Source organism: Python bivittatus, unplaced genomic scaffold, assembly GCF_059951505.1.
Source record: "Python bivittatus isolate LINGU-HERP-01145 unplaced genomic scaffold, Pbiv_v1 ctg000840_np1212, whole genome shotgun sequence".
NCBI lineage: Eukaryota > Metazoa > Chordata > Lepidosauria > Squamata > Pythonidae > Python > Python bivittatus.
Genome location: NW_028277113.1, coordinates 11,352,006 through 11,377,404, shown reverse-complemented (window position 1 = coordinate 11,377,404; position 25,399 = coordinate 11,352,006). Strand labels below are relative to the sequence as shown.

The 25,399-nt window shown below is 47.8% G+C and overlaps 3 protein-coding genes across 4 annotated transcripts in view; 2 read left to right on the top strand and 1 right to left on the bottom strand.

Moving 5' to 3' along the window:
- The first annotated feature begins 21 nt into the window (after window positions 1–21).
- On the top strand, window positions 22–3,638 carry FOXC1 (forkhead box C1). The gene has a single exon (XM_007442210.3). It carries the CDS (start codon window positions 900–902, stop codon window positions 2,715–2,717), a length of 1,818 nt encoding a protein of 605 aa, XP_007442272.2. The 5' UTR covers window positions 22–899; the 3' UTR covers window positions 2,718–3,638.
- Window positions 3,639–3,789: 151 nt separating this feature from the next.
- Window positions 3,790–25,399, top strand: part of LOC148213700 (uncharacterized) — a 33,717-nt gene continuing 12,107 nt past the window's right edge. The window contains exons 1-2 of the mRNA XM_088130880.1: window positions 3,790–15,761; window positions 16,244–16,815. Coding sequence (XP_087987006.1) covers window positions 15,754–15,761; window positions 16,244–16,815 — 580 coding nt within the window. The 5' untranslated portion in view covers window positions 3,790–15,753. The remainder of the gene's footprint in view (window positions 15,762–16,243; window positions 16,816–25,399) is intronic.
- Window positions 18,144–25,399, bottom strand: part of GMDS (GDP-mannose 4,6-dehydratase) — a 330,486-nt gene continuing 323,230 nt past the window's right edge. For both annotated transcript variants that reach the window (XM_088130877.1, XM_088130878.1), the window contains 2 exons: window positions 20,626–20,694; window positions 18,144–19,878 (listed from right to left, as the gene is read on the bottom strand). In XM_088130877.1, the coding sequence (XP_087987003.1) occupies window positions 19,816–19,878; window positions 20,626–20,694 (132 nt within the window). In that variant the 3' untranslated portion in view covers window positions 18,144–19,815. The remainder of the gene's footprint in view (window positions 19,879–20,625; window positions 20,695–25,399) is intronic.

Below are 25,399 nucleotides of genomic sequence, written 5' to 3'. Positions count from 1 at the left end.
CCCCAGCGAGTGTGTAAAAAAGTCTTTGCCTTTGCGACGGATGCTCAAAAGTTCAGAAGTTTTTCCCGGCGCCTTTCCGAGCAGCTCGCGGCTAAGCAAGGGAGAGCGAAGCAGCGGAGACGGCGACCGGGGCAGCGCTTCAACCCGCAGACGCTCGGGAGAAGGTGGATCTGTCGTCCTAAACTCAGCCCTAGACCAGAAAGGAGGAGGAGGCGGCGGCGGCGGAGGGGGAGAGAAGGGGAGAAATATCCGGACCGGGCCTCGCCTCTCCCTCATTTTTTCCTCTCCTCTCTTCCCTGTTTACTTCGCCTGGCTGGGGCAGCTTTTGTCAACCTGTTGCCGAGCTCCGCGGGAAAAACAACTCTACGCTGGGAAACGGAGTGGGCTCCTGTGAGTGCGCGCGGGCGCGCGTTTCTATTTTTATGCCCGATGGAAGTAACTAACTTTTCTTCTCGGTGGCGGCCGCTTCCGTGGAGTGTCGGCGCCTCGGTTTAAGAAGAACCACCAGGAGGAGGAGGGGGGAGGGAAGGAGATCGATTCCCCCTCTCACCCCTCCTCCCTTTCTCGCTGGCTTATTTTATTTATTGATTCTTTTTTGCAGTTTCTTTCTTTCCTTTTTGCACACTTGAGTCGAGGAGAGGAGAAAACCGAATAGGACCCAGAGGGGGGTTGGTTCGCCCCCCCACCCACTTTCCTCCTCCTCCTCTTTGGAAAGAAGGAAGATCCTGGTCGCCTCTCCTGGTTTATACTTTTTTGGCTCCGGATTTGCGGAGGGGTGGAGGGGGGAAAGCAGAGGAGGCGGCGGCGGGGGAGGAGGAGGCGGCGGAGGCGGCGGCGGCGGCGGAGGAGGCGGCCAGACTGCTGCTGCCTGGTCCGGCTGGGCTGCTGGAAGGGAGGCCATGCAGGCTCGCTATTCGGTGTCCAGCCCCAACTCCCTGGGAGTGGTACCTTACCTCGGCGGCGAGCAGAGCTACTACCGGGCGGCAGCCGGAGGGGGCTACGCGGCCATGCCTGCCCCGATGAGCATGTACTCGACCCACCCGGCAGCTCATGAGCAGTACCCGGGCGGGGGCGGCGGCGGGGGCGGCGGCATGGGCAGGCCGTACGGCCCGTACCCGCCGCAGCCGCAGCCCAAGGACCTGGTCAAGCCGCCCTACAGCTACATCGCGCTCATCACCATGGCCATCCAGAACGCGCCCGAGAAGAAGATCACGCTGAACGGCATCTACCAGTTCATCATGGAGCGCTTCCCCTTCTACCGGGACAACAAGCAGGGCTGGCAGAACTCCATCCGGCACAACCTCTCGCTCAACGAGTGCTTCGTCAAGGTGCCCCGCGACGACAAGAAGCCCGGCAAGGGCAGCTACTGGACCCTCGATCCGGACTCCTACAACATGTTCGAGAACGGCTCCTTCCTGCGCCGCCGCCGCCGCTTCAAGAAGAAAGACGCCGTCAAGGACAAGGAGGAGAAGGAGCGCCTCCAGCTTAAGGAGCAGCCGCCGCCGCCGCCGCCGCCGCGGCACCAGCCGCAAGAGGGAGGCCAGCCGCCGCCGCCTGTCAGACTGCAGGACATCAAGACGGAGAACGGCTCCGCGTCTCCCCCGCAAGCCCTGTCCCCGCTGGGAGGAGCGCCAGTGCCCAAGATCGAGAGCCCGGAGAGCTCCAGCACCAGCAGTCTCTCCAGCGGCGGCGGCGGCAGCCCGCGCGGCGGGAGGACGCTGGGACTGGAGTCCGGCGGAGCGGTGGAGTCCCAGACGCAGAATCAGCACCACCCCCACCACCCGCACCCTCACCACCACCACCCGCACCCCCACCACCACGCTGCCCTGCATCACCCCCCGCCGCACCACCACCCCGGAGGCCCTCCTGGTGGAGGCGGGGGCGGCGGCTTCAGCGTGGACAACATCATCATGACTTCCTTGCGTACCTCTCCGCAGGGCGCCTCCGCCGAGCTCTTGGCTTTGCCGCCGTCCGCCGCCGCCGCGTCGTCGTCCGCCTCGTCATCGTCGTCCACCGCCTCCACCTCCAGGACACCCTCCCTGGCCTTAAGCAGCTGCTATTCACCGGTGGCGGCAGCGGCGCAGAGCTCGCTCTACAGCGCCCCCTGCAGTCAGGGCGTCAACACAACCAGCAGCGCGGGAAGCGCGGCCTCGCCAGCGGGCGGAGGCACCAGCACTGGCAGCAGTTACCACTGCAACTTGCAGGCCATGAGCCTCTACGCGGCAGCGGCGGCTGCTGCTGCAGCCGCCGCCGCAGGGGGAGGGACGGGGGGCACCAGCGGAGGGGATCGGAGCGGCGGGGGCCACCTGGGCAGTAGCCCCGTCGAGCAGGACCCTCTGCCCGAGTACAGCCTGGCGGCCAGCAGCAGCAGCAGCGCGTCTTCCCTCAGCTTGAGCCCTCAGGAGGGGCACCCTCAAGGCGGCGGCCGCTTGGCCTCTTGGTACCTCAACCAAGCCTCGGCAGTGGGAGACCTGACCCATTTGGCCCCGGCCTCGGCCGCAGCCCCGTCGGCCTCCCCCGCGTCGGCGGGCTACCCCGGCCAGCAGCAGAACTTCCACGCCGTAAGGGAAATGTTCGAGTCCTCGCAGCGGCTGGGTTTGAACAACTCTCCCGGCAATGGGGGCGGCGCGGCCAGCAGCTGCCAAATGGCCTTTCCCGCCAGCCAAACCCTTTATCGCCCTTCAGGCGCCTTCGTCTACGACTGCAGCAAGTTTTGACCGAAAGGAGCGGGAAGGGAGCGAGCCGCCGCCCGACCCGGCGGCCGCGCTCAGAAGGGAGGCCAAAGGAGCGGAGTGGCTACTAAGAACTTCACTTGGCCCTTCCAGCCGCCTTTCCCCACCAAACCAAAGAAAAGACTGTTCAGTACAAAGACAGCATTTGCCCAATAAATAATTAAGTCATGCTTTGTTAAAGGACAGTGTTACACCAATAACACGTAAGTTTGTATGCTTTTTTTTCCCTTTGCCTCTGAAAACTGTCTCCCCCCTCCCCCCCCAACAGCCCTCAAAAGATCCGCGGTTTAGCTTCCATCCCGCGCGCTTTCCTGCGCCAGCCTTCTTGGCTGCCTGCCCTGCGCTTGACTGGTGAGGTGCCGACCAAGGACGCGCATCCCCGCAACTGAGCGCGCAAGGCAGGTCAGCTGGCCAGCCAGAGAGGCCGCGGAACAAGGTTACCCCGGCGGCTCTGACACCGATGAGAGCTTTGCCATTGACTTCAGTGGGGCCCTCGCCACACTTAACAAGGCTCAGCGCCGTTTCAAAAATCAGAAGTTTGCCCATTGACTCCTACGCAACGTGGATTGCGCAGTACACGTGTTACTTCTTCTCTCTCTCTTTCTCTCGCTCTCCCTGTAAGGGCTGTTTTATACGCAAAGACTTGTTTTAAAGTGTAAATGGAACATAGTAATTTATTTTTAAATCTGTCGTTGGATCGTTTGGACCAAACACCAAAAATGTTTTCCCTCTCCCATCAGAAAAGCTGACTTTAAAATGATCTGAAATGCTCATTTTTTTCTTCCATTATATAAGAAAAAGGGAAATTGTATTAATCTTATTTTATCATTTTATCATTTTCCTTTTTTTGTTGAAGATACCTTGAAGTTATTGACTTGTTTATTAATAAATTACCATTCAATTGGACCAAGAGCATTTATGTCTGGATATATTAATCCCTCTTTCTAAATTAATTTTTAAAAAATCTATAGCCAAAAACATGAATAATAGGATGTCTTGTATTTAGTGATAATCAAAACAATAGTTTTGTTTTTTTAAAAACCTACTGAGTTTAATAACTATATCTGCAAAACTTTTAAGCGCTAGCAAATCAATTTTAATTTATATCATTGCTGAGCTATTTTATCAATAAGTAAATACCATTGATTTCATCTATTTTACATTGATTTCAATGGAATGCACTGTCAGATGGACTTTGGATGAAGTTGAAAGTGGCATAAAACAAGTGCTCTTAATCAACCACTTTCTTGATAGAAGTGTTATTGTTACAGTTTTGAGATTTATGGTTATTGTATCTTTGGAGGCTAGGAGAAAAATTCACAAAAATCTGAGCTGCCAAACCATCACAATTGCTAGCATTAAAACTAAAGGTCAGGAGACATTTGGCTAATTGAACTTACAGGCATTGCCATATGACGCATAAAGGAAGGCGGCATTACAGAAGTCATAAAAAGATCCAGATACAAATAATGGGTGTATGTAAACCTGCTATTTTTAGCAGCATTTTCTGGTTTCACGTCTAAGTGCTTTTACACAGAAGTAAATCCCACTAATTTGATGCAGGACTTTTTTCCTGGGCAAGCGTGCATAAGATTGCATTGAACCTTTCTAAATGTAGGTCAGTATGTTTTTAATATATAGCTCTGTGTATGTGTGTGTGTGTGTACGTACTCCTAGTATGTAAAGCATTTTGCAGCCTATGGCTTTCTACCAATCATTTGTGCCTTAGCTTTCTTGACTGATTATTCATTTATGCACGACACTCTTAACTAAACTTTATCCCCCCCTTCCCCCCCCCTTCTAGACAAAGGGGCTGCTGTTAGGGTTGTTTTTTGGTTTTTTGTTTTAATTTTCAGACTGTTAAGAGTGAAAGCATCCAAGCCTAGAAGCATCATAAGGACTTCCAGTGTTATTGTGGTATAGATTTTCAGTCTACTTTTCTAGTCCACCAAAGCTAATGCCAAACACATTAGTTAGTCTCTAGATTCCACAAGACCACCGATGATTCTTGCAGGGACTGATTGTGAGTGGGAAGAATTTTTAAGGGCAACTAGCTCAACCCCATGGCCCCTGCTGCCCTGTCTACCAGTGGTTTGGATTCCCACCCACCTTCTTTCATAATTTTTCTGCCTTTTTTTTTCTTTCTTAAATAGAATAAATTGCCTTAGGGGATGGCTGCAGGAACATAAGGCTAAGTTTTGTCAAATGAAGAAGCTCACCTTCAGGTCAATCCCTGAACTGAGGAGTTTGAGGTATATGGAAAACTCCTTTTCACCTACAATAAATAACCAGAACAATGCAATCCACTCTTTTAGCAGGGAGCGATTGGTCAGCCATCAGAGGAGCAGCGAGGAGAGTTCCACTGCTAAGCCTCTGGCACAAATTTTCAAGAGAAGGCAACCTCCTATCAGCTGTTCTTATCTAAGGCAACACTTGGCAGTAATTGTCCCTGGATTGTTAAAGGCCACAAATAGTAAATAAATTCAGACTAATTTAATTAAGAATTAATCAGGCGCCTTCTCACCTCAGCTGGGCCTCCAAGGAGATAAGAAAAGAGGGGTCAAATATGGGGATGAATTGAATCTGTGTTTGGTGGTTTGGATTTTTATTTTTATTTCCACTAAGGAATTAATCACAAGTAATTGCAGTATTGCAGTAACTTATTAAAGTTTGTTTTCTTTAAAAAATGTTTTGAAGTATCAGAAGGACAACGCACTGAGGCTAAGCTGTGCAGGGTGATCTTGTATGTATTTTGAAGGGAATCATATTAAGTTACATGGGATTTAATCTCAAGAAAGGGATCACATGGGAATTTAAATTTTGTATTTATAGAATTTATCCTTGGTCTTGGGTAAATTCTTAATAACTTTTGAAATGAGATGGATTATATTTTAGTTTCTTGACTACAATCCAAAGAACATGGACTACAATTTTAAATTATAGTCAGATCCCTAAATTAGTTAATCTTGAAGGGAATCTTCAATACTTTGAAGGAACGAAATAGACCTACCTAAAATTTCAAATGCAAAATAGCTTGGTTTTAACAAGTTCTTTATATTGACCTGCGTCTCTTTTTAAGGCTGTGGGTGCTGCATCTAGCTGAACTGAGTGAAACAGATTTCATAGGTGAACCCTTAAGATATCTATGCCCAGCTAACTGGTTTTAGCTGGTCTCTGATAGCAGGCTTACCCAGTCCTGATGTAGAGAGAGCTGATGGCAGCAGGATCCTTTCTGGCTGGATTATACTATTCTTTTGACTGGCTTAAATATGGGTGTTGGAGGCAAGAATCCTCAGGCTTCTTCTAAACCATTTTGAATCAAGTATCAGCTCTGTACATTTTGTACAGTAAATGGATATAGAATATGTTATCAGAACCTCATAGTCTGACCAGAATCATGAAAGTGTAACAAGCAAAGGAAAGGTTGGGAGAAAGCCGTTGAGTTCAGTGGGGGCCAGAAAATTAAGTACAAGCTTGTGTTCAACTCCCATCACTGACATAATAAGGGTTTTATGTACTTTAAGTTTAGCTAGTTTGAGACCTTTGTGTTTGTTGTTGTACATACAGGGAGCCAAGGAAAAGAGAAGGAAATTGGACTGAAGGGGTGGGGGTGGCTATTGCCTTTCCGTTCAGTTTCAGCTTTGTTCAGAAGTGGGGTAGGAGAAACTCCTTAGGGCAACCTCAGAGGCAGTTGCCACCAGCGCTCCCCAGGTCCGCTCACAATTCAGCTTTCGGACTCCTGGGTAGGTACCATGTAAACCCCATTAGAATTCATGGAAAGCATTGTTGACCTTACCGAGCTTATGCAGAGAACAGAAACAAGCACTATGCTTAAGGCGGTTTTGTCTCTTCGGTCATTCATTATTTTGGACCAATGCCCCCCCTCTCCCCATTTCCTTCATGAGAGAAACCAGAGGGGCAGAAGGGGGAGGCTTTCTGTGAGTGCTCCTTTGCTGATTTAGTTGATTTCCAGTGGCACAAGCAACTTCCTGTCTTTCTAGCAGTCACAGCCAACTCTTTTGAGGATTAGATGCCTTGACAAAATACGTAGATTTGAGGAGGATAGGGGTTCTGTTTTACCCCAACTTTCCCCAAACAAGTGCCCTACAGCCACCATGTGGATTGGGAATGATATTAGGCCAACACATCTGGAGGGCACTTGGTTAAGAAAATGGTTTCAGTGCAGGCACAGAACTGACATGCAGGCCGCTTGGCTGATGCAATGCTCTTCCTTTACGCCAAGGCTTTCTGGAAGTGCCCTCCTCCCCCCCCCCCCCCGAAAATCAGTGCAACTTGCTTCCCATGTGAAAGCAGTATAGTTCGGGTGCTGTTCTGGAGTCCAGCTGTTTCAAATGTCACTGAAATGTTTGATCTTGGGGAAGCAAGGAAGCCCTCTAGGATGGCCAGACTAGTAATACTTTTGGAAGGTGAACCTTCACTGGGTATAATAAGATCCCTTAGGGAGAAAAGGTGCATTAAGAGGTCTGGAGCAAAGGCAGCTTCCTTCACATAAGGACAACATGCCAGGACTAACTTGCAGATGTGCTTGCCCTGAAAAGGCCCCAGCAAAGACCATCCCTCTCTTAGTTGGCATTCAGGGAACTGGGAAATGTCTCGAAATCGCTGCTGCTGCCGCTGCTGCCAGGAGAACGGGAGAGTTAGCTATCCGGCAGCATCTCCAGCGTCGCTGGCATTGACAAGATCGGGCAAGCAAACCTTCCACTTCGGTGCGCTTGCAGACTGCAGCCCACCCAGCCCGACTGCTTTCAATAAAGGCCGGCCGAGGGGAGCCTGACAAGGTAACTCAGCAACTAGGCCGCTTCTTTCAGTTTCGCTCTTGATTGCTGTTTATTACTCAGTATTTACTCCTCAGCTGCTCCCCGCCCCCCCTTTGTTTTGATGACACACGTGCGAGAGGAGGAGGAGGAGGGAGGTCAATCACAGGTGGATCTGCCCGAGGGCCTTGTCCCTCACTCCTCCTCGCTCACGCGCCCCCACCCACCAGGGCGCAGCAGTGGGAAGAGAGTTCAGAAATCCGTCTTATGCGCGTGACGTTTGGGCCCGTGGGTGGGGGAAGGCCCTGGAACGGATCTGTGCAAACCTGGCGGTGAGGGGCGCCTCCCGCAAGGCCGGAGAAAGGAAACAGGCAGCTCGGTCGCCTGTACGGTGGCAGCAGAGGCGCGCGCGCCCCTGTGGAGGCCGATCCCAGGCGCCCCGTTCAAACGGAGCTGGCGGGCCCTCCGTCTTCAGCTTGGAAGCGGCGGGCTTGGCGCGCAGGCGAGTCTGGCTCTGGTTGGAGCCGCCTCTTGCTTGTTCCAGGCTCGGGGGTGCCTGATGGCTGCCGCTGAATAGTGCCTTTGTGCCGGCGGCTCCTTGACGCAGAGCAGACCTGCCTCCCTCCCTAGTCTTCTGGCCTCGCGCGGCCCCAAGGGGATCAAGCCAGGCCGCCCGGTGCTGAGCGCTCGCTTTGGCTCGTCGCCAACGCCGCGGTTCGGGGCGACCTCCAGAGGCTCGCTAGTCGCTAGGCAGGGACCAGCTCCAGCGGGCCGGGGTGGGGAGAGCTGAGGCCGCCACGACGGGAAGCGGTGCTGTACCAGGCCGCTCCCACAGCCGGGACTGATCTGGTTAGACTTACCGGCTTATTGGCAGGAGGCGTTCAGCCTTTCGGAAACTGCAGAAGAGAACAGCTACTGATCGCTGCCCTCAAAACCGCGAATGGCGAGATTTAAATAATTTTACACGTACATATTTCTGCTTAATCTGATTTTGTGAATCAGGCTTTTCGTCCTGCAGCGCACATAGTGGGGAGGGGAACGAAAAGGTACGTTCCTGTGAATGGACTTTCCAAGGCTGCAATCCAGCCTAGGTCGGAAAAGTCTGCCTTTGCAGTCCGTGGGACTCGGTTCCAAGTAGACGAGTGAGCAAATCGGTAGGTAAAACAGATGCTGGCTGAAACCAGCCTTGGAATGTACACATCTAGACATAGGACAAAAATATTTAAATTGCCCAGGTTTTCTTTAACGTTTGAGCACGTTTCCCTGAGAGTTAATACAAAGCGAACGTCTAGAAAAGTGCACGCACCTGAAAGGGCTTAGTTAGTTCGTGCCTAGAGCTGCCCTTAGCAATGGGGGGTGTGTGTGTCAGTTCAGAGGTGCATCTATAGCAGTGATCTTAACAACACCTCTATGGTTTATATTGGAAGATCTGGCATTAGTATGTCATACCACCCTAGAGACGAGAGAAGTGCCTTTGGAGGTCGTCTACTCCCAACTTCTTCCTCGGTGCAGGTTTTGTGTTACTTCCAAGAAAACAGGATTAGGATTCTGCTATACATTCTGACCTGCAAGTGATGATCCACTTTCCAGAGTCCTTGAGTCAGGCGCATACAAGTTTAAATAACAACAACAACAGCAACAATAATTCCTTCAGCTTATGTGACAATTAGAACTCACTCTAAACTTAGAGGAACTTTTTTCTCCTACCCATATGTTGAGAATGAATTAAAAGAATGGGTTGGGTTTTTCTGAAGAAAAAATAAAAGCCTTTTTTCCTTGTCAATTTCTACCACTTTAGAGGGAGGGGCTGTGTTTTAGGAGGAGCATCAGTCCTGTTTAGGTTAAAATCCTGTGTATGCTTACCTGAGAGCAAGCACTAGTGAAATTGAGTATTAACTATTTCTACATAAACAAGCTATGGATTGAATTGTACTGTACAGTCAGACTAAAATTAAATCTGTGTAAAGCACTTGATTATATTTGCCCTAAATCCAAATGCCAAATTTTGCAATTTGTCAAACCTCACATTTTCTGTTAATTAAAAAGGGGAAAAAAGCCTTTTGCAAATAAAGGCTATCTTTGTAAACGAATTTAGGAAAAATTAGCCTGGCAGAAGTCAATGGTGTCATCCTTGAGTAAAAGCAATTTTCAATGAGGAATGTTTGACAAGTTAAAAGCAGAATTACTCATCTGTGTCCTCAAATGGTGAGGACTAGTTAAAGTGGTGTTCAGAAAAGATTTTATAGACCAGAATGTAAGATAGTCAGAATTTTGTGTGGAATTCCATTTAATTATACTTTCTAAAACATATGTTACTGATGGAAAATAAATGGCTTTTCTGTTGGGGAAGAAAACTATTTTTAGATTGTCACATGAGAAACTGATGGCATCTCCAGCCCACCCCCAGTATGTACCACCCAACCACCAAGGCTGAATTTACACGTTTCCTAAACTCTAAAAATTTTCCACTTAATCCTTAGATCATTTTACTGTATTTCTCACCAATATTTTCTCTCTTCAAGTTTGAGTTCTTAGATTAATCTATTCCCAAATAAGAACATTGCTAAGAAGATCACATTTGACTGAAATTGGGCATAATTCAACCTAACAGCTAGCAAATTGTCAAAATAATTTTTATTCACAACAATAAGTGCACCTGGGAGATCAAAAGGACATTCACATACAGGCATCATGTCTACCGTGGGGATGGAGAACAGTATCAAATATACAGAATCTAGTGTGTGTGAAGGAAAGAGAGTAGCCAGAAAGTTTTAGTTTTTTTCTCTCCTCCCTCAACATGAAACCTTAACGATTTAATCAGCCCATTTGTATTAACATTTGGGGGTGGGGAAAGCATGGGAGATTCCTTGATTTTATGTGAAGGGATAATTTAATAATTTTGCATGCAGATGCCATTCCCAAACACCTTTCTGTGGCTTTTCTTTTCTTTCTTTCTTTCTTTCTTTCTTTCTTTCTTTCTTTCTTTCTTTCTTTCTTTCTTTCTTTCTTTCTTTTTCTTTCTTTCTTTTTCTTCCTCCCTCCCTCCTGCTTGTTTTTACATTCAACTGCTCAAAGAGCGAGAGCGCAGGTCCATGTTTCTGAAAACCCGGTGATTCTTCTAGGAAGCACTCTGAAAATATTAAAATTTGGACAAATGTTTGGAGGGATCCAGCGGGCAGGGGGAATCTTAAAGGTGTGAGAAGCTGACACCTTCCTGTTTGGCTTTAATGTTAAGTCAAGCAATGGAAAGACGGCTGGCCCCGGGAGAGCTTGAATTATCCCACTCCAAAATGCATTTGGTCACGATCCAATCGGTTCTTCATTGGTTTGGAGGCCTACCTAGAGAGTTCCTGGGGAAAAACCTCCGCCTCCCCTCCCCCAACACGCTGTTAAGCAGGCTTATTCTGAAGTGACCGCTCAGCCCCCAAATGGGACGACTTAAGAGCCGGCCTGAATGAGGCTACACCGAGCGCCCTTCCATTCCTCTCCGAAGGAGAGACCTCGCTTTGCTTCTGGAACTGGGCCATGTTTGGGGGCTGGAGACTGAAGACTTCTTCTGTGCCCTACAAGCAGGCCAGAAAAGACACGCTTTCAGCAGCAGACTGCAGGAGACGCAGGCCAGGCCGGGATAGTCACCATTTGCGGCCTACTAGAGAACGACTCGGGGAGCAGGCGTCTGTGTTTTCTTGTAATTAACCGGCGTCGCGTTTAATGAAACAATAGCCGAAGGTCTCTGACGGGAAAAAGAGCGGTTACATTTACAAGGGGGAAATTGTGCGCGGGAGACATCCATGGTCCTGCTTCGGCAACCTCGGTGGCAGGGCCGGAGCGATCGAGTTTGGCTCACCCATCAGTCGCCTTCCACATTCGGAGGTGGCGCGGATGCAGAAACTCAACAAGGAAGACCGGGGGGTGGGGGGATTAAAGGCAGGAAGAGGTTAAGATCGCAGCAGATAAAAAGCAGGATCTAAGTTTAACCGCAGCAAAAGAGCGGCGGAACCAGAGATTGCCAAGGGCTTGCTCGGAGAAGGTGCAGGAGGGAGAGAAATGGCGAAGAAGGTTCAACACCCGGAACGCGCGGGTCTCCTTGCCCAAGGCGAATGAGCGGGGGCTACTTCCGAGGAAGCCCCGCAGAGTCCTGGCTAGCATGACAACGGAACTGGCCGCTCTCTCTCTCTCTTTTTTCTAAGCCAGGAAACAGCAGCTGAGTACGCTGGCCCACCAACCGTTTCGACATATTCCGTAAGTCTCCCAAAACTCCAGTCCTTCCTCCAGAACTTCTGGTGTGTCGTGAACCCAGGCACGTACACGGGTTTGTGTGTCGTGTAAAAGAAATTCCAAAAATGGGTCTGCTTCGACTTAAACCGGTTATTCTTGTTGGCTCCCTGCAGTTGCTGTCGGAGGGAGGTGGCTTTCAATGCCTCCGCACACGCTAGGCAGTCTCAGAACGTGAAAAGACATACTGGCAGTCTCCAGGCATCACCCGAGGAAAATGCCCCAAGAATTCCAGCAGGGATCCTGGGAGGAACGCTGGCGCGGAGCCCCTTGCTGGAGAGAGAGGCAGCGGGGAGGAGGAAGGCCGCGCTCGCCTAATGGCCAAGAGCCACACAGTCCTATCCCAGGGTCCTGGGAAGTGCCCCGCTGCATTCAGGCCAGGGGGACTTTCTCCTAGGTAAAGGTGCGTAAGAGTGCAGCCCGAAATCCATTGCAAGGTGTCCAAAAATCAAAACCAGTCTAGATATGCTAGGAAGAACAGCTGGAGTTACCACTTTTTATTTAAGAGTGTTTTTATTGTTGAAGATGTTTTGCTATTTTTCCCTTACAGCTGACTCCCCCCTCCAACCCTGCGACTGCATTTAGCCCCAAATAAGGGGCTCAAGAGAGCAGGCAAAAGAGCCCCGCCTGGCCTAGGGGGTGCCCTCTCCTACCTGAAGACCTGAGCGCTTCCTTGGGCCAGGGGAATTCAAGCCATTCATGGGCCTAGGAACACGCTTAATCAGGTCACTGACAAGTCTAGCTGCTGTGAACAGCATATTCTTTTGAGTCGTGCAACAGTATAGTGTGGATCCAGAGTTAGTAACCAGTGTGAATGTTGAGTGAACATTCAGAAGTCAAAAAACCACAGTCACTGCCTTGGCTGTGCATCATCTTCCCAATGCCATTGCAGGGCAATTCCCTGGAAGGATGAGGCAATTCCTGGCTGCAGGTCAGTCTGCCCACTAGCTTGGCCACCTATAGAATGCCCAAAACTTGCTTCAGACCTCTTTGGACATGTGTTGTCAGACTCCTGTCCTTGTGCCTGTGACTCATTTCCCAGTCACTCCTGTGTTGCAGGTCGGAAAGCTGATCCCACTTATTTGTCCCAAATGTTCCCAGACCGCCTCCCTGCTTCTTTTGGAGAAAGCCCTTCCTTCCTCTGGCCCAAGATTTTCATTTGTGTTTTCTTGGCTTCTCTCTTTCTTTTCCAAGACCCAATAGCAGTTTACTAGCAGACTGAGTAAGTTACTACACAGAGTGACGAGGGTAGGGCCTGTAATTCCATCAAGAGCTCATATGGAAAACCGGCTCAGGCGAGAAGAAGGCCTGGGAGTAGCCCAGAGGACCCATTCAAGCCTGTTCACCCAAGGCCCTCCAAGAGAGGGCTTCCAGGGCAGTTAAAGGCCTCCCGAAACAAATGCACGCTGCTTCTTGGGTTCTTGGTCTCCCTCTTTCTGCCCGAAGTCGTCTTGGTCCAGAGAGAGGATGGCGGAAGGAAAACTGCTCTTCGTCTCTGAAAGTATGATTCCCTGCCGGTGGGAGGCTCTTTTCCTTGGGTTCTTGTGCCTGCAAAGTTGAGTGGCCAAAGAAAGACTTTGCAACTGTTGTGTGGGAGGAGAGAGCAAGAAATTCAGGCAAACTAATGTTTTTTCTTCCTTTCTTTGACTGCCAGGCGTCTTTCCGAGGGAATGGAGGATTTCTTCTCTTTCTCTCTCCATGCCTCCCCCCTCCTTAATAAACAGATTTGATTCAACTTGGGTGGGCAGAAGGGAGCCGGTTGTGAGGCCCAGAGCAACCTTTACCTGCAGGAGCCTTTCACCTTTGGCTCCGCGGGAGGCAGATGGAGCGGGCCAAGAGCCACACTCAATGTGTGGCAACTGCCCTGAAGAAAGCCCACCGCCTCCATTCCTCTCGACTGGGTTTTAAATTGGCAGAATTCTGCCTCTTCTGGTTTCCCCCCCCTCCAGGAAAACCCACCCGTTTGCAGTGATTCAATCTGCAATGGGCAGCGACATTGTGCCTGTGCCGAAGTAAGCCCAAATGAGGAACTGGGTGGATAAAAAGTGCTGCAAAATAGTAGAGGATATTTGTACAGCAAGACCACCTCTTAAATTTGCTACTCTAGCCACGTAGTTCGAGGAGTGTCAACTGAGAAGTGTCCTCTTAATGTCAGTGGCACTTTTTTCCACAAGAATACACATAGGGTTGCACTTGCGTCCTGTGTGATTTAGACATATGCAAAGTAGATCGAAATTACGGCCTTTTATACTCACTAACCTGAGAGTAAATCCCACTAAAGCATGTCTCAGTTGACAGATCTAGGACTGTGTTACTAAGTGGCAATTCTGAAGAAGTGCAGAGTTGAAAACCAAGGAGATGCTGGAGAGGATGTTTGCAATTATTGCACAGATGTCAGCAGGGAAGGGGGTCAATAAAGTTAAGGTGGTGGCCACCATTTTTACATGCGTGGCTTTGATTGCATGATTGTGGCCACCATCTTGACTTTTTTGACCCCTTCTTTGCTGGCTTGAAGATTGCACTCCTATGCACACTTCCTGCTGATTTCAGTACCATTTACTTTGAACGGCATGGTTAAGCTAACACTGAGTAAATTTAAATGGAGGGGTCAGAGAGGATATATTAGATCCAACGTGGAGATATTAAAAACATTGTTTAATCGAGGCCTATTCTTTAAAGAAAAACAACCACCTAAGCTGGTGAGTAAGTCTGCTCTTAGTTTAGGTAAAAGTAAATTTACTGATCTGGATAATCTTGTGAAGAATTGCACTGGAAAGAGCAATGAACAAAGAGACTACTTTAGAGAAATCATAAATATCACTGAGTTCCAAGTCTGAATTAAAAAAAAAAAACGAAAGCAAATTCCTCCTCTGCAAAGTCGGCTGTGACTGAAGGATCATCTCGGTCTTCTCTTAGATATCCTACCTTCTGTTTCTGTAATTTTGTTAGCAAATTAGAAGAGGTGAGCGGCAATAAAAGACTGAAGGGGGCTGTCGATACATAGAAGTTTGAGGAGAGAAAATGCACTGAATCCAAAACGAACTTTCCGCTGCGCTCTAGGCCATTACTAAGCCACGAGGATTCCTCATTTCTGCCCCTTCTGTTCCTGAAACGCTCTAAACGCCTCCTTAAACGGCAGGCGCAGAAGTACAAAATGGACTTTTTTTTTTTTGCCCGGCCGCGAAAGAGCCCCGACCCAAACTAAGGCAACCTCTCGAGCCCCTTTCGCCCTTCCAGAGGGCGAAGCGTCCCTCGCAACTGGCAGCGCGCTGCCCCTCCCACAGGGCTGCCGAGGGTCTCTAGCCGGCGCTGGTTTGGCTTCCCTGCGCCAGTCAAAATGCGGCGGTGTCGGCCTGTTTGCGGGTTTGTTGTGCCTGGAGGCCAATAATCCGCCCGTTTTAGGAAGCGCGCATTTCTGCCATCTTGCGAATGCTTTCCACTACTGTCGGAGAAGGTAACAGGGTAATTACCCCTTTAACAAGGCTAATGAGATTAAGAGACGAGCAGGAGCTGGGCCCTCTTTCCGCGGCGCCTAGGGCCGAGCGGAACCCTCTCAATAATGCCAACGACTGGCCCCAAGCGGAGTCCGGAGCGAGGGACGCGAGCTCGGCTTGGTGTAAGGGACTCTGGCTCTGCCTGGTTGGAAAACGGAGGCGTCTTGGCAGATTCCTAACGACAGACTAGGAAACTTGATTTCTTTCTTTTTTTCAGGATCCGAAGCTCTCCAGTCCTCACTTTAATCCAGTTCTACGATTATGTTAAAAGCAAGCCCCGGCGCTTTCTGCGGGAGCTCCTTTCGTTTGTCTTTCCGGCAGGGAGAAGGCGGCGATCGGCAAGGTTGATCTCATTCTTCCGAAAATCCATCCGTCTCACCCGTCCATCCTGGGGGCCTCCAGACTCCTTCCTAATCACCTATTAGTTTCAGTTTAGGTTTGAGGGCGAGCGGGCAGGTGTCAAATATCACCCTTTAAATGATACGGTAAGTCTCCCGGGTAGCGCTACACCAGGCGTTTCTGCAGACAAGGTGGGGAAGTACGAGCCGAGCTGGCCTGGCCAGAGCGAGAGCGAGATTAATTGGACAAACACGGAGAGGAAAGAAAACCGCCACTTGTGTCTCGATATTTGTCACAATATCGCGTCTCTTTTTCACCATTAGGGATGATAAAGAAAGGATGCTCCGTTATTATTTAGCACCGGCTGGCTTTTTGGCCGGGGAAGGTGCGGGGGGGGGGGAACGGCGGTCATAGCCCCCCCGTTGGAAAGAAGGTCCCCAACCAATTCCCTAGAATCTCGTAGGGCAGCTGCCCCCCCCCCCCCGCACTCCCGGGCGCTCCCTCTAGAAGTCTTAAGTGGAAACTGCCACTCTTCCCAGCCAATACGCTGGCTGCGATTGATGGAAACTATAGTCCAAGGCGTCTGTAGGATGACCGGTTGAGAAATATTCTGTTTTTTTCTTCACAGGAAGCGTGTCCTTTTGTTTTTTCATTCACCCCGATTTCTCCCATTAAAGATATTAAAAGCCGGGGGGGAGCAACCCCCCTTTCCGCCTCCGAAAGCAAGCTATCTGAACAGGCAAGCGAAGAGAGGCGCTTCGGGGAGAAGCACAGCGACTGGAGGAATCGTCCCGGTCAGGCGCTGGCCTCGGGCCACACAAGGCCTCAGTTTAGATGGGCGGGATGGAAGGAGTTGGGCATTCATGGGACGTCTGGATTGCGAAAGGCAGCCTTCATCATCCTCCGCCTTGGAAGAGCGGCCCAGAAAAGCACCCGATGAACAAACTGTTCCTCGGGCGGGTGCAGCGCCCCACCCCGCGGGGAAGAGACCAGCCCCGGCCCGGCCCTCTCCAGCGCCTGTTCACTTCGGGGCTTCGCCATGCCCGGGTGGGGCGCGTGCCATTTTCGGCATTGGCGGCAGCCCAGTGACCGAAGACGGAGCGCCTCCCCGCTGGGAGCCTCGACCTGGCAGCTTCCTGGTCCCGCGGGCGATGCAAGAGCCTCCAGCTCATCCCGGGGGTGGCTGGGCACGCGCCGCAGGTGACCAGCCTTGTTAAGACTCCAACCAAGGCTGGGAAGGAGCGGGGGGTAGTCGGGGGCATTTCGGCCAGCGACCTGGGTCGGAGGGCGCGGAGGACGGCTGCTGCTTGTCCTTCTCTAAACCCCTGCCTAGAGCGAGGGCAGCTCGCAGCATTGGCCGAGGACAAACGTTTGCCACCACAATGTTTCTCGAGAGCGGTTGGGAGAAAGAAGAATAGGCATAACCTGAGCGCTGCAGAGGTTAGTTGCAATTAAGACTTCACTTGAAATTTGCATTCTCAATAGAAACAAAGCGATGGAACCGAATCTAATGGCAAGCCTTCCTGCTTCCACGGATGGGCGGGATCCTTTGCGCTGGTCGCGTCCGCCCCCCCCGCCCCCCGTCGATGTGTTTCCAGCCTGCCTTCAATGTTCTGTTTTCCCACCGAAGAGGTGCGCTGGTTTTCTTCGAATTAACGCTCCAGCTGCAGTTAACTTCACCCTTCCGTCAGAGGTAGCAGCTGTATCGGCCGACTTGGCTATAGCTGGCTTCACCTTTGGTTCTCTGGCAGCTCCGCCGCCCACCCGCTCCTGCTTGCCCAGAGCAGCCGACAAGCGCAGGCGGCGTTCCCGACCGGGGCTTCGGTCTCGAGCCTGCGAGGGGCCGCATCTACGACTGTCCCGTGGATTGCGGCGGAGCCCCCTCCCCGCAACAGAGCAGCCTCCTGGTTCTCCTTTGGATTTACCTGGAGCGAAGTGCACCCCCTACGGTGTCGCTACACCGGGAGGGGGAGGCACTAGGGAGGCTGCAGTTCAGCGCATCGATACCCCGGGGCACCTAGGCAGAGAGAGAAACGGGGGGGCCATCGCGGAGGGTCGGTACTTTCACTAAACCCTCCGGCCAGGTCGGCGATCGCTCGGTCCTGGAAGAAGGGGGAGGGCAGTGGGTGGCGTGCGGCCAAGCGACGGCGCGGGAGGGGGGGGCTCTTCCGACCACTATTGCGGCCTCCTGCCAGCTGACCCGGTTGGGAAGCTGCAGGCTTTGAGCCGCCCCCACGAGGGAGGGCGCCGAGCAGAGTCGCCTTCCAGCCGACCCACCTCGAAGGCGGGAGGAGCGGGAGAGGCAAGCGATCCGAGGAGGAGGAGGAGGAGGGAGCGCGACGCGAGGAGAGCAGGGCCGCCCGAGCCTTTCGAAAGGGAGACGCCGACCTCGGGGGGTGGGGTGGGGGTCAAAGGGGCCGCTCGGGGGCTCTTTTCTACTCCTGAGGAATCTGGCGGGATTGGGTGACTTCCTCCTCCTCCCACTTTTGCAGGGATCCCTCTCGCGCACGATCCCCAGGCCGTTAAGCCTTTCTGCAGGCGAAGGACAAAGCTGAGAGAGAGACCCCCCCCCCGCGCCCGGCAAGCCCAGAGACGGCTCCTGCCCGCTTCTTGCCCGTCGAACGAGAGCCCGTTTTGCCGGCCCCCCTTCCTTGCACCTGCGGGAACAGCGAGGCGAGGCCGGCCTTGCGGAAGCAGCGGGCCCCAATCGGGAGCCCCCGCCCCGGCGAGCTCTTCTCGCTCCTCTGAGCAGCAGTCCAGGCCGGCGCCAAGCCCCGGCTGACCTCCTCTTGCGCGCGCGCTCTCCTCGCAGCAGCGTCCGCACGAAGAGTGGCCTGTCTCTGGTACGCGCCTCCCAAAAGCCGAGCGCGACGTCTCGGGGGGGTCACCGTCGCTTTCACGCATCTTACAAAGTCTTAATAGTTCCATTCTACGCCGGAAATCCACATGCCCCCTTTCCCTTTTTGCATTGCTATATACATATATATACCCCTATCGCAGCGACTGTTGCAGATCTGCTAGCGTGAAATGGTTCCCACCCAAAGGTGACTTCACCGTTGTGGACTTCTGCAACTCTGCCTTGAGGATCTAGCAGAGCAGTTGGAAATGCCCCCCTTCCTTGGTTTTCAAAATAAAGTGAGGGATTATTAGGTGGAAGAATCAATTGGAAAATAAATTTATGGGATCCGCAACCTCCTCACCAACTGGATACATTTGCACAAAAAGTATGAACAACGTTAATTTCTTTTGAACTTTGGATTTCTCTCCCCTCTTTTTAAGGCCATCTTTGTAGCTGCTTTAGGCTCCTATATAGCTAATTATAACGAGCAGAAACAGGATGGGATGTATATATATGTATATATGCAAGAATTGGGTGCTAACTGTAGATCTCCCTAACGCACATAGCTGCAGTCTGGTAGCAGGAACGGCAAACGTTTCAGGGTAACTGGGCTTAGTGGGAGAAAGCAAAATCTCTCTGCACATTTTTTTGCTCCTTGGACAACTAACCTCAGTGTGACATTCCAAAGACACTACTTTAGATATAGCACTGAATCTCTGCAATTCCTCTTTGCACATGAAAAGCACGTGTGTTTAAACTGTATGTAATCTGTGTGTGGTTCATGTATGATACATTTTATATTTCCAAACCTTGCTCTGATTGAATATTAATCTGAAGATGTCTTCAGAATTCAGTCTGAATATATTGGGGAATACTGATAAGACTTAAATCAATGTTAAGAATGTTTTTCCCTAAATTTTTCCTTTAGGCTGTATTTGCAAAAGATATACCCTAACTTCAGGAAAAATATACAACTTTTGCTTGTATTTTTGTACAACTTGCCATTCGGAGTGCAGAAAGCATTAAAATACCCATTTATGGAAATACATTTTTAATATCAAAAGAAAATGATCTGAAATGACAAGGTTGATTTTGATTATATACTGCAAACTCTCCTCTCTGCTTCAATCTCCCCCCGTCAGAAAGAAATGTAAAGGCATGATGCATGATTCTAATTTGGAAAAAAAGGACTGATCCATTGCGAAAGCACAGAGAAATAAAATGGCAGCAGCAAATCATCTAACACCATTGAAGCTTAGCATCTCCATCCCCACCAATGTCTTCTGGATGATTCATCATTAGGCTTCATCCCTAGAGCTTCAGTTAAAACTGATGGAGCAAGTAGGGAAAGAGGGACGGATTCATGCATTAGGGTTATTCCTCATCAGCTCCACATCTGCTTTCACCATCTCCTTCACCAGCTCCTGTGAGAAGAAAGAAACACATACATAAACATGTGTTAGAATCTCTGTTTAGAGTGAGTTAGAGAAAACGGTCTCACTATTTAGAGTGAGCCTATTAAATTGGTAAGCCCTTCACCTCCCACAACCACTGTACTTATTTTTTTCTCTTGTGGACTACAACCCCAGGTGGTTTCTGAAATGTATTCACAAAATTCATAGGATGAGAACTAGAGATATAACTAGGGTGCAACTTCTAGCATTTTCTTTAAAGAATAATTGATTGATTGTTCAAGTTATTTGGATCCTCTTACCACTATGGTGGGTAAAATTTGGATTGTTGGCCTCAGACATCAAAACATTTTGGACTGATTCTGCTGCCATGAATATACATTTGTTTTCCATTTCTTGAATTATACCCTTTCACTTTCCTTTCAGAGCTGATTTCTTCTTTTTTTTTAGGAATACAACACACTGTTGTAATACTCAATCTGAAAAATGTTGCACTTGGGAAAATGTAGAACATACATTACAACTTACAAAATTTTTATTTCTGTGGTCAGCTGTTATCCACTGATTGTTTAGAATAATTAAATTAGTCTCATCACAGTAAAAGTTTGGAGAATTACTGGATGCCTTGTCACTATGTAGCAGTTGTTTTATAAGATCATTTTGTTTCTATTGAATTAGATATTTACAAGTTAAAAATTGGCTTTTGTTTCTAAAAGTGGTTTTCAACTAAGTATATGGAGGGAAAAAAACAGAACTTACATCAAAAGTGACACTGGGTTTCCAATTGAGTTTTTGCTTTGCTTTGGTACAGTCGCCTTGAAGAAAATCCTACGGTAAATAAAACAGGAAAGAAATTGCACTGTAGGGTGGGTCGGTGTTTTGTTTTGTTTTCTTGCCACTGGTCATAGACCAACTTCAATCTCTCTCTCGCCCTCTCCCTCTCTCTCTCTCACACACACTTAGCACAGAACTAGCACTTCATCTTTAGCAAAATGAAAGGAAAGTTTCAGCTAAAGAAAATCTGCCCGATTCCTTTCCAGGGTATAGCAGATGTAGAAATGCAAAATGAAGGTTACAAAAGGATTGATAAACACCATCTTGCTCCACTGTTGTAATCAACCACAGACTACAATATCAATTTGCCAAATAAATAAAGTACTAGTGATTCTTAGAAATTCATCTTTCCCAGTTTTACAGTTCCAACTGAAGAATTGCTATATAATACATTATTGCACATAAATATTGATTCTTTTATTTTTTTAAAAAAATCTTGTTTTAGGTTAGCATACATGCGTTTGGTTTTCATGCAATTATTTAAAATCAACACCCTGTACTTTGATTCTATCCTGGTTTGACTACATTTAAGAAGTTCAACAGCAAACCCAAAGCTATGTCTTCCTTCAGATAGATCCACACAATCACAACAACAGAGTGCTAATATGCTTCATAATTAAGATACACCATGTACAAAAGAAACAAATGACTGATTTTGAATTTCACATTCTTCATTAAACAGTATTGTTGAGAGTTGGGCATTATAAAACTATCACAAGCAGTACCTGTAAATATTAGTAATGCAAGACTGAACAAAGAAAATACATAATTCAAAGGCTTAAAGTCTTCTAACCACTTTAATTCATTTTAAATTTATAGACATGTTTTTAAAAATTTTATTATTTGTAAAAAATCCCTCTGACTGTAGATATGCATGCATATGCACAATTGCACCTCATGACCATTTTTATTGTAAACCTGTCAGATTATTGCATCTGCAGACACATTTTAGTCTTGGAGAAAGGCGCATTCCATCTGTTCAATAGTCCCAGGTTACAGCCAAGTCTTGGGCTTTTGCAAAGTAACACCAAGAACTTTTTTTTAATCTGCATCATATCACTTGTAAACGAAATTGGAAGGGTTGCATTTGCAGTCATGTGGGTTTAATAATTTGCATTTTTGCAAGTAGTTCAGGCAATGAAAAACTGAAGTAATTACAACTGTCTAAAAAAGGGCAGTTAAAAATAAGGCTGGGAGCAGAAACTACTCAGCTACATTGTTAACACTGTTGAATGAAATAAGATATCTACTTGTTTAGCCTCCAGATAGAGTCTGAACTGGAGCCTACAAACTAATTCTGGGGCAGACTGGAACTCTGTGCCAGGTCTTTTGTTTTCTTAACTATGTAATTCCATACATGTCTACTCAGGAGCAAGTATGATTGGCCTCAGTGAGGCTTACTCCAAGGTACAGGCCTGCAGCCTTAGGCAGATCTGAACATTTGAAGGATGAGATCATGAATGCAAAAGAATGATCAAAAGTCAACTGACCAAGTCAAACATGGCCATTGCTGCTTTTCCGCTTCGGCTGGAGTGCAGCCTTGCAGGAATCTAAGTTCAAAGCACAATCTAGGTTACTGTTTGTTTTTTCTATAGATGCTTTTTTTCTTTGTTGCCACTGGGCTCTAAAAATATACAAGGAAGGGAGAGGAGAGAAACATTCTACAGAAATCCACCATGGTATGGAACAAGTCATCTTGTCTTCAACAAAGCTACAAAAGCTTTCAGGTAAAATAAAGCAAACCAAAACAGAGAGAGAGAGAGGGAGAAAGAGAGAGAGAGAGATGATAGACAGATAGAAAGAAAGATAGTGTATATAATAATATAATGTAATGTAATTAATATATAAACACAGAGTAAAGTTTTTCTGTCTGCCTATCTGTCTATCTTTTAAATCCTGTAAAATAAAAAGAAATCTTACAATGTAAGTTTAAAATATGAGTTATAGTTTGCTCCTGGCTCTGGAAAAGCAAACTCTTGATGAAGGAGCTGAAAGCCAACAGTCAAACTGTTGCTGTTTAACACAACTGTACAATTCTCTCTCCCACAGACTTAAGTTCACTTAGCTGTGATATGATCTCTCATAGGTAAAAGCATGACTTTATCGAGTGAGACATTAAAAAAAACCCCTCCTCCCTTTTTGTAATCATAAGTTTAAGTATCAAATGATATGCAATTACATGTATTAGACATGATCACATGGCAATTCATTTTTATAGTTTTAGAAAATGCACACTCCTTTGCATTGAAGAACTGTCTGCAGCGTGTGGTCTGGAATTTTTTTAAAAAAAGCAATGAAAACCAGGGGGAAAAATGCAAACAATTTCTATGTAAATATTCTATTTCCTGAGCACTGCTTCTGGGTGTCATCATCGCTTTTATTTTACCTCACTAGGTGAATAATCTGGTTTCACTCTGCAATGTATTACTGTCTAATTCAATTTTCTTTACCACAGTCTTAGAAAGCTTCATAGCACAAGGCCAGGAATTTGTCAGAATTGTTCAAAAAGAGGGCAACGGACATTGTTTGCTTCCTTTAAACTTAAACTGTGATTCCTGGAACAGGCAAGATAGGAGACCCATAAGCAGGTACATCCTAAATACCACAGAGAGAAAAGGGGGGAGTTAATGATAGTGTGATATTAATATTTCACAGAGCAGTACAGGCAAACATACAGGATAACTATATTTACCCAGCCAATATTCAGATAAGCAGGGATTAACAGTAGACAAACAAGCAGAAAACAATACTCCAATCAAGGAATTACTGAAGAGGAAACCACACCTCCACCAAAACTGGCAGGGCAAGCTACTATATATAAATAGGCAGCAAACCCCACACTCACTAGCACTGATGATGTTACCTAGTTGGGTAAAGAAACGTCTGTAAGCAAACAGTCAAGCTCAGAGAGCACCAAGGACTCCACAGTTCAACCCTGAGCTACAGATGTTCTATTGTAACTGTATTTAGGAAGTAACAAAATCTGCTTAAAGAAGAGCTGAGGGGTACTACAGTGGAACCTCGGGTTACGAATTTAATTTGTTCCATGACTCTGGTCGCACCCCGAATTGGTCGCAACCTGAAGGAAATTTCCCCATAAGGTTCAATGTAATTACCGTTAATCCGTTCTGGCGTGGAGGACAGGGAGGCAGCTATTGCTTGGAGGGAGAGTCCCCCTCCCTACGACCACATGTCAGGGGCGGAAAATGGCTGCGGACCATGTGTCGGGCGGAAAATGGCTGCGGACCACGTGTCAGGGGCAGAAAAATGGCCGCGGACCACGTGTTAGGGGCGGAAAAATGGCCGCGGACCGTGTCACGGGAGGGAAAATGGCCACGTATCCTGTTCATACCCCGAGGCGGAGTTCGCGAACCGAGGTAAATTTTTGTGGCCGGAGCTGGTTGTAACCCGAAAAGTTCGTTAACAGAGGCGTTCGTAACCCGAGGTACCACTGTATTTGTATTCAGCATTATATTCCAGTATATATCAAGGTTTTACAGTAGCTAACAATAGCATTTAATTGAATGTGTCTTTCTCCCTTTAAAGATGGGCAGTACTATAGAGGAAGTGATAATGCTTCTTGGAGAATTACATGTTTAAGTTATATATAATAAGTTTATACGTCAGCTTACATTACCACTGCAGTTATCAATGATATGTTGTGGCATGTACAATTAAATGGCCTTAGCTCTCAAATTAGCACAGATAAGTTTTCAAATAAAATATGATAGCACCATGAGGGAAATACGTTAAAGATAGGTGAAATTAGGCCATTTTTATTTGCTTTTACTTATTCTGAATATGGGAAATATTCCTTCTAAAAATTTTATAAACCCCTTGAGTATAATTTATTTAAGATTAGCACTCTCAGTTCATCTGTATTTTAATAAGCTTTTTGTCCTGTTTTGACTACTATGAATTGGTAAATCACTTGGATTTGCCTAAAATATCACCTGATAGGATTCAGAGACATGACAAAATAATGTTCATTTTTTTAAAGGACCATGATATTGCTATATCCTGAGTCCATGTAGGTATCTCCTAGGTCGTGAGAAGAAGGTAACAATATGTTGGCTTGCAAAGGAGTCACTAAAGTAGAGATCCAAGTTCTAAGAGTGCTGGGGTAAAACTAGCTCTTGTTGCACTTGTGGCATCCTGACAGGTACTGTCCATCCTTTAGCAGGGAAAGTTGCAATTGGCAGAATGTGCCTAATTGGGTGATTTATTCGACACCCTTCCCAACTTATTAAAAAGCATTATGTGAAAGCCTTGATGGATCAGAGCCTTAAAAGGTCACAGTGGTCAATATCTATGGGCTCATCTGGTGACAACAATAGCAGATTAATATGTAAGAGGACTAAACAGTAAACAGCATGAATGAAATGAAAGAAGAAAAGTAGATACATCGTGTGTTTGTGGAATGAAAAGGAAGGGAAGGATATAACTGAATGAATGAATCTGAATGAAGGTTGCCTGATTTTTTAGAGTGAGTTGATGAATACATATAGAGAAGTGAAGATGTAGATTTAATTATGACTGAAGGGACTACAATGTATGTCTGAAGGTATGAATTGGGGTCATCTAGGTTGCTTCTGAAAGTAGGAATCCATAGGTTGGTGATAGTGGATGGCAGTAAGGGAAGAATCAGGGTTACATTAGGAATGTTATACAGAGAGTAACATTCTGATAAAAAGGTAAA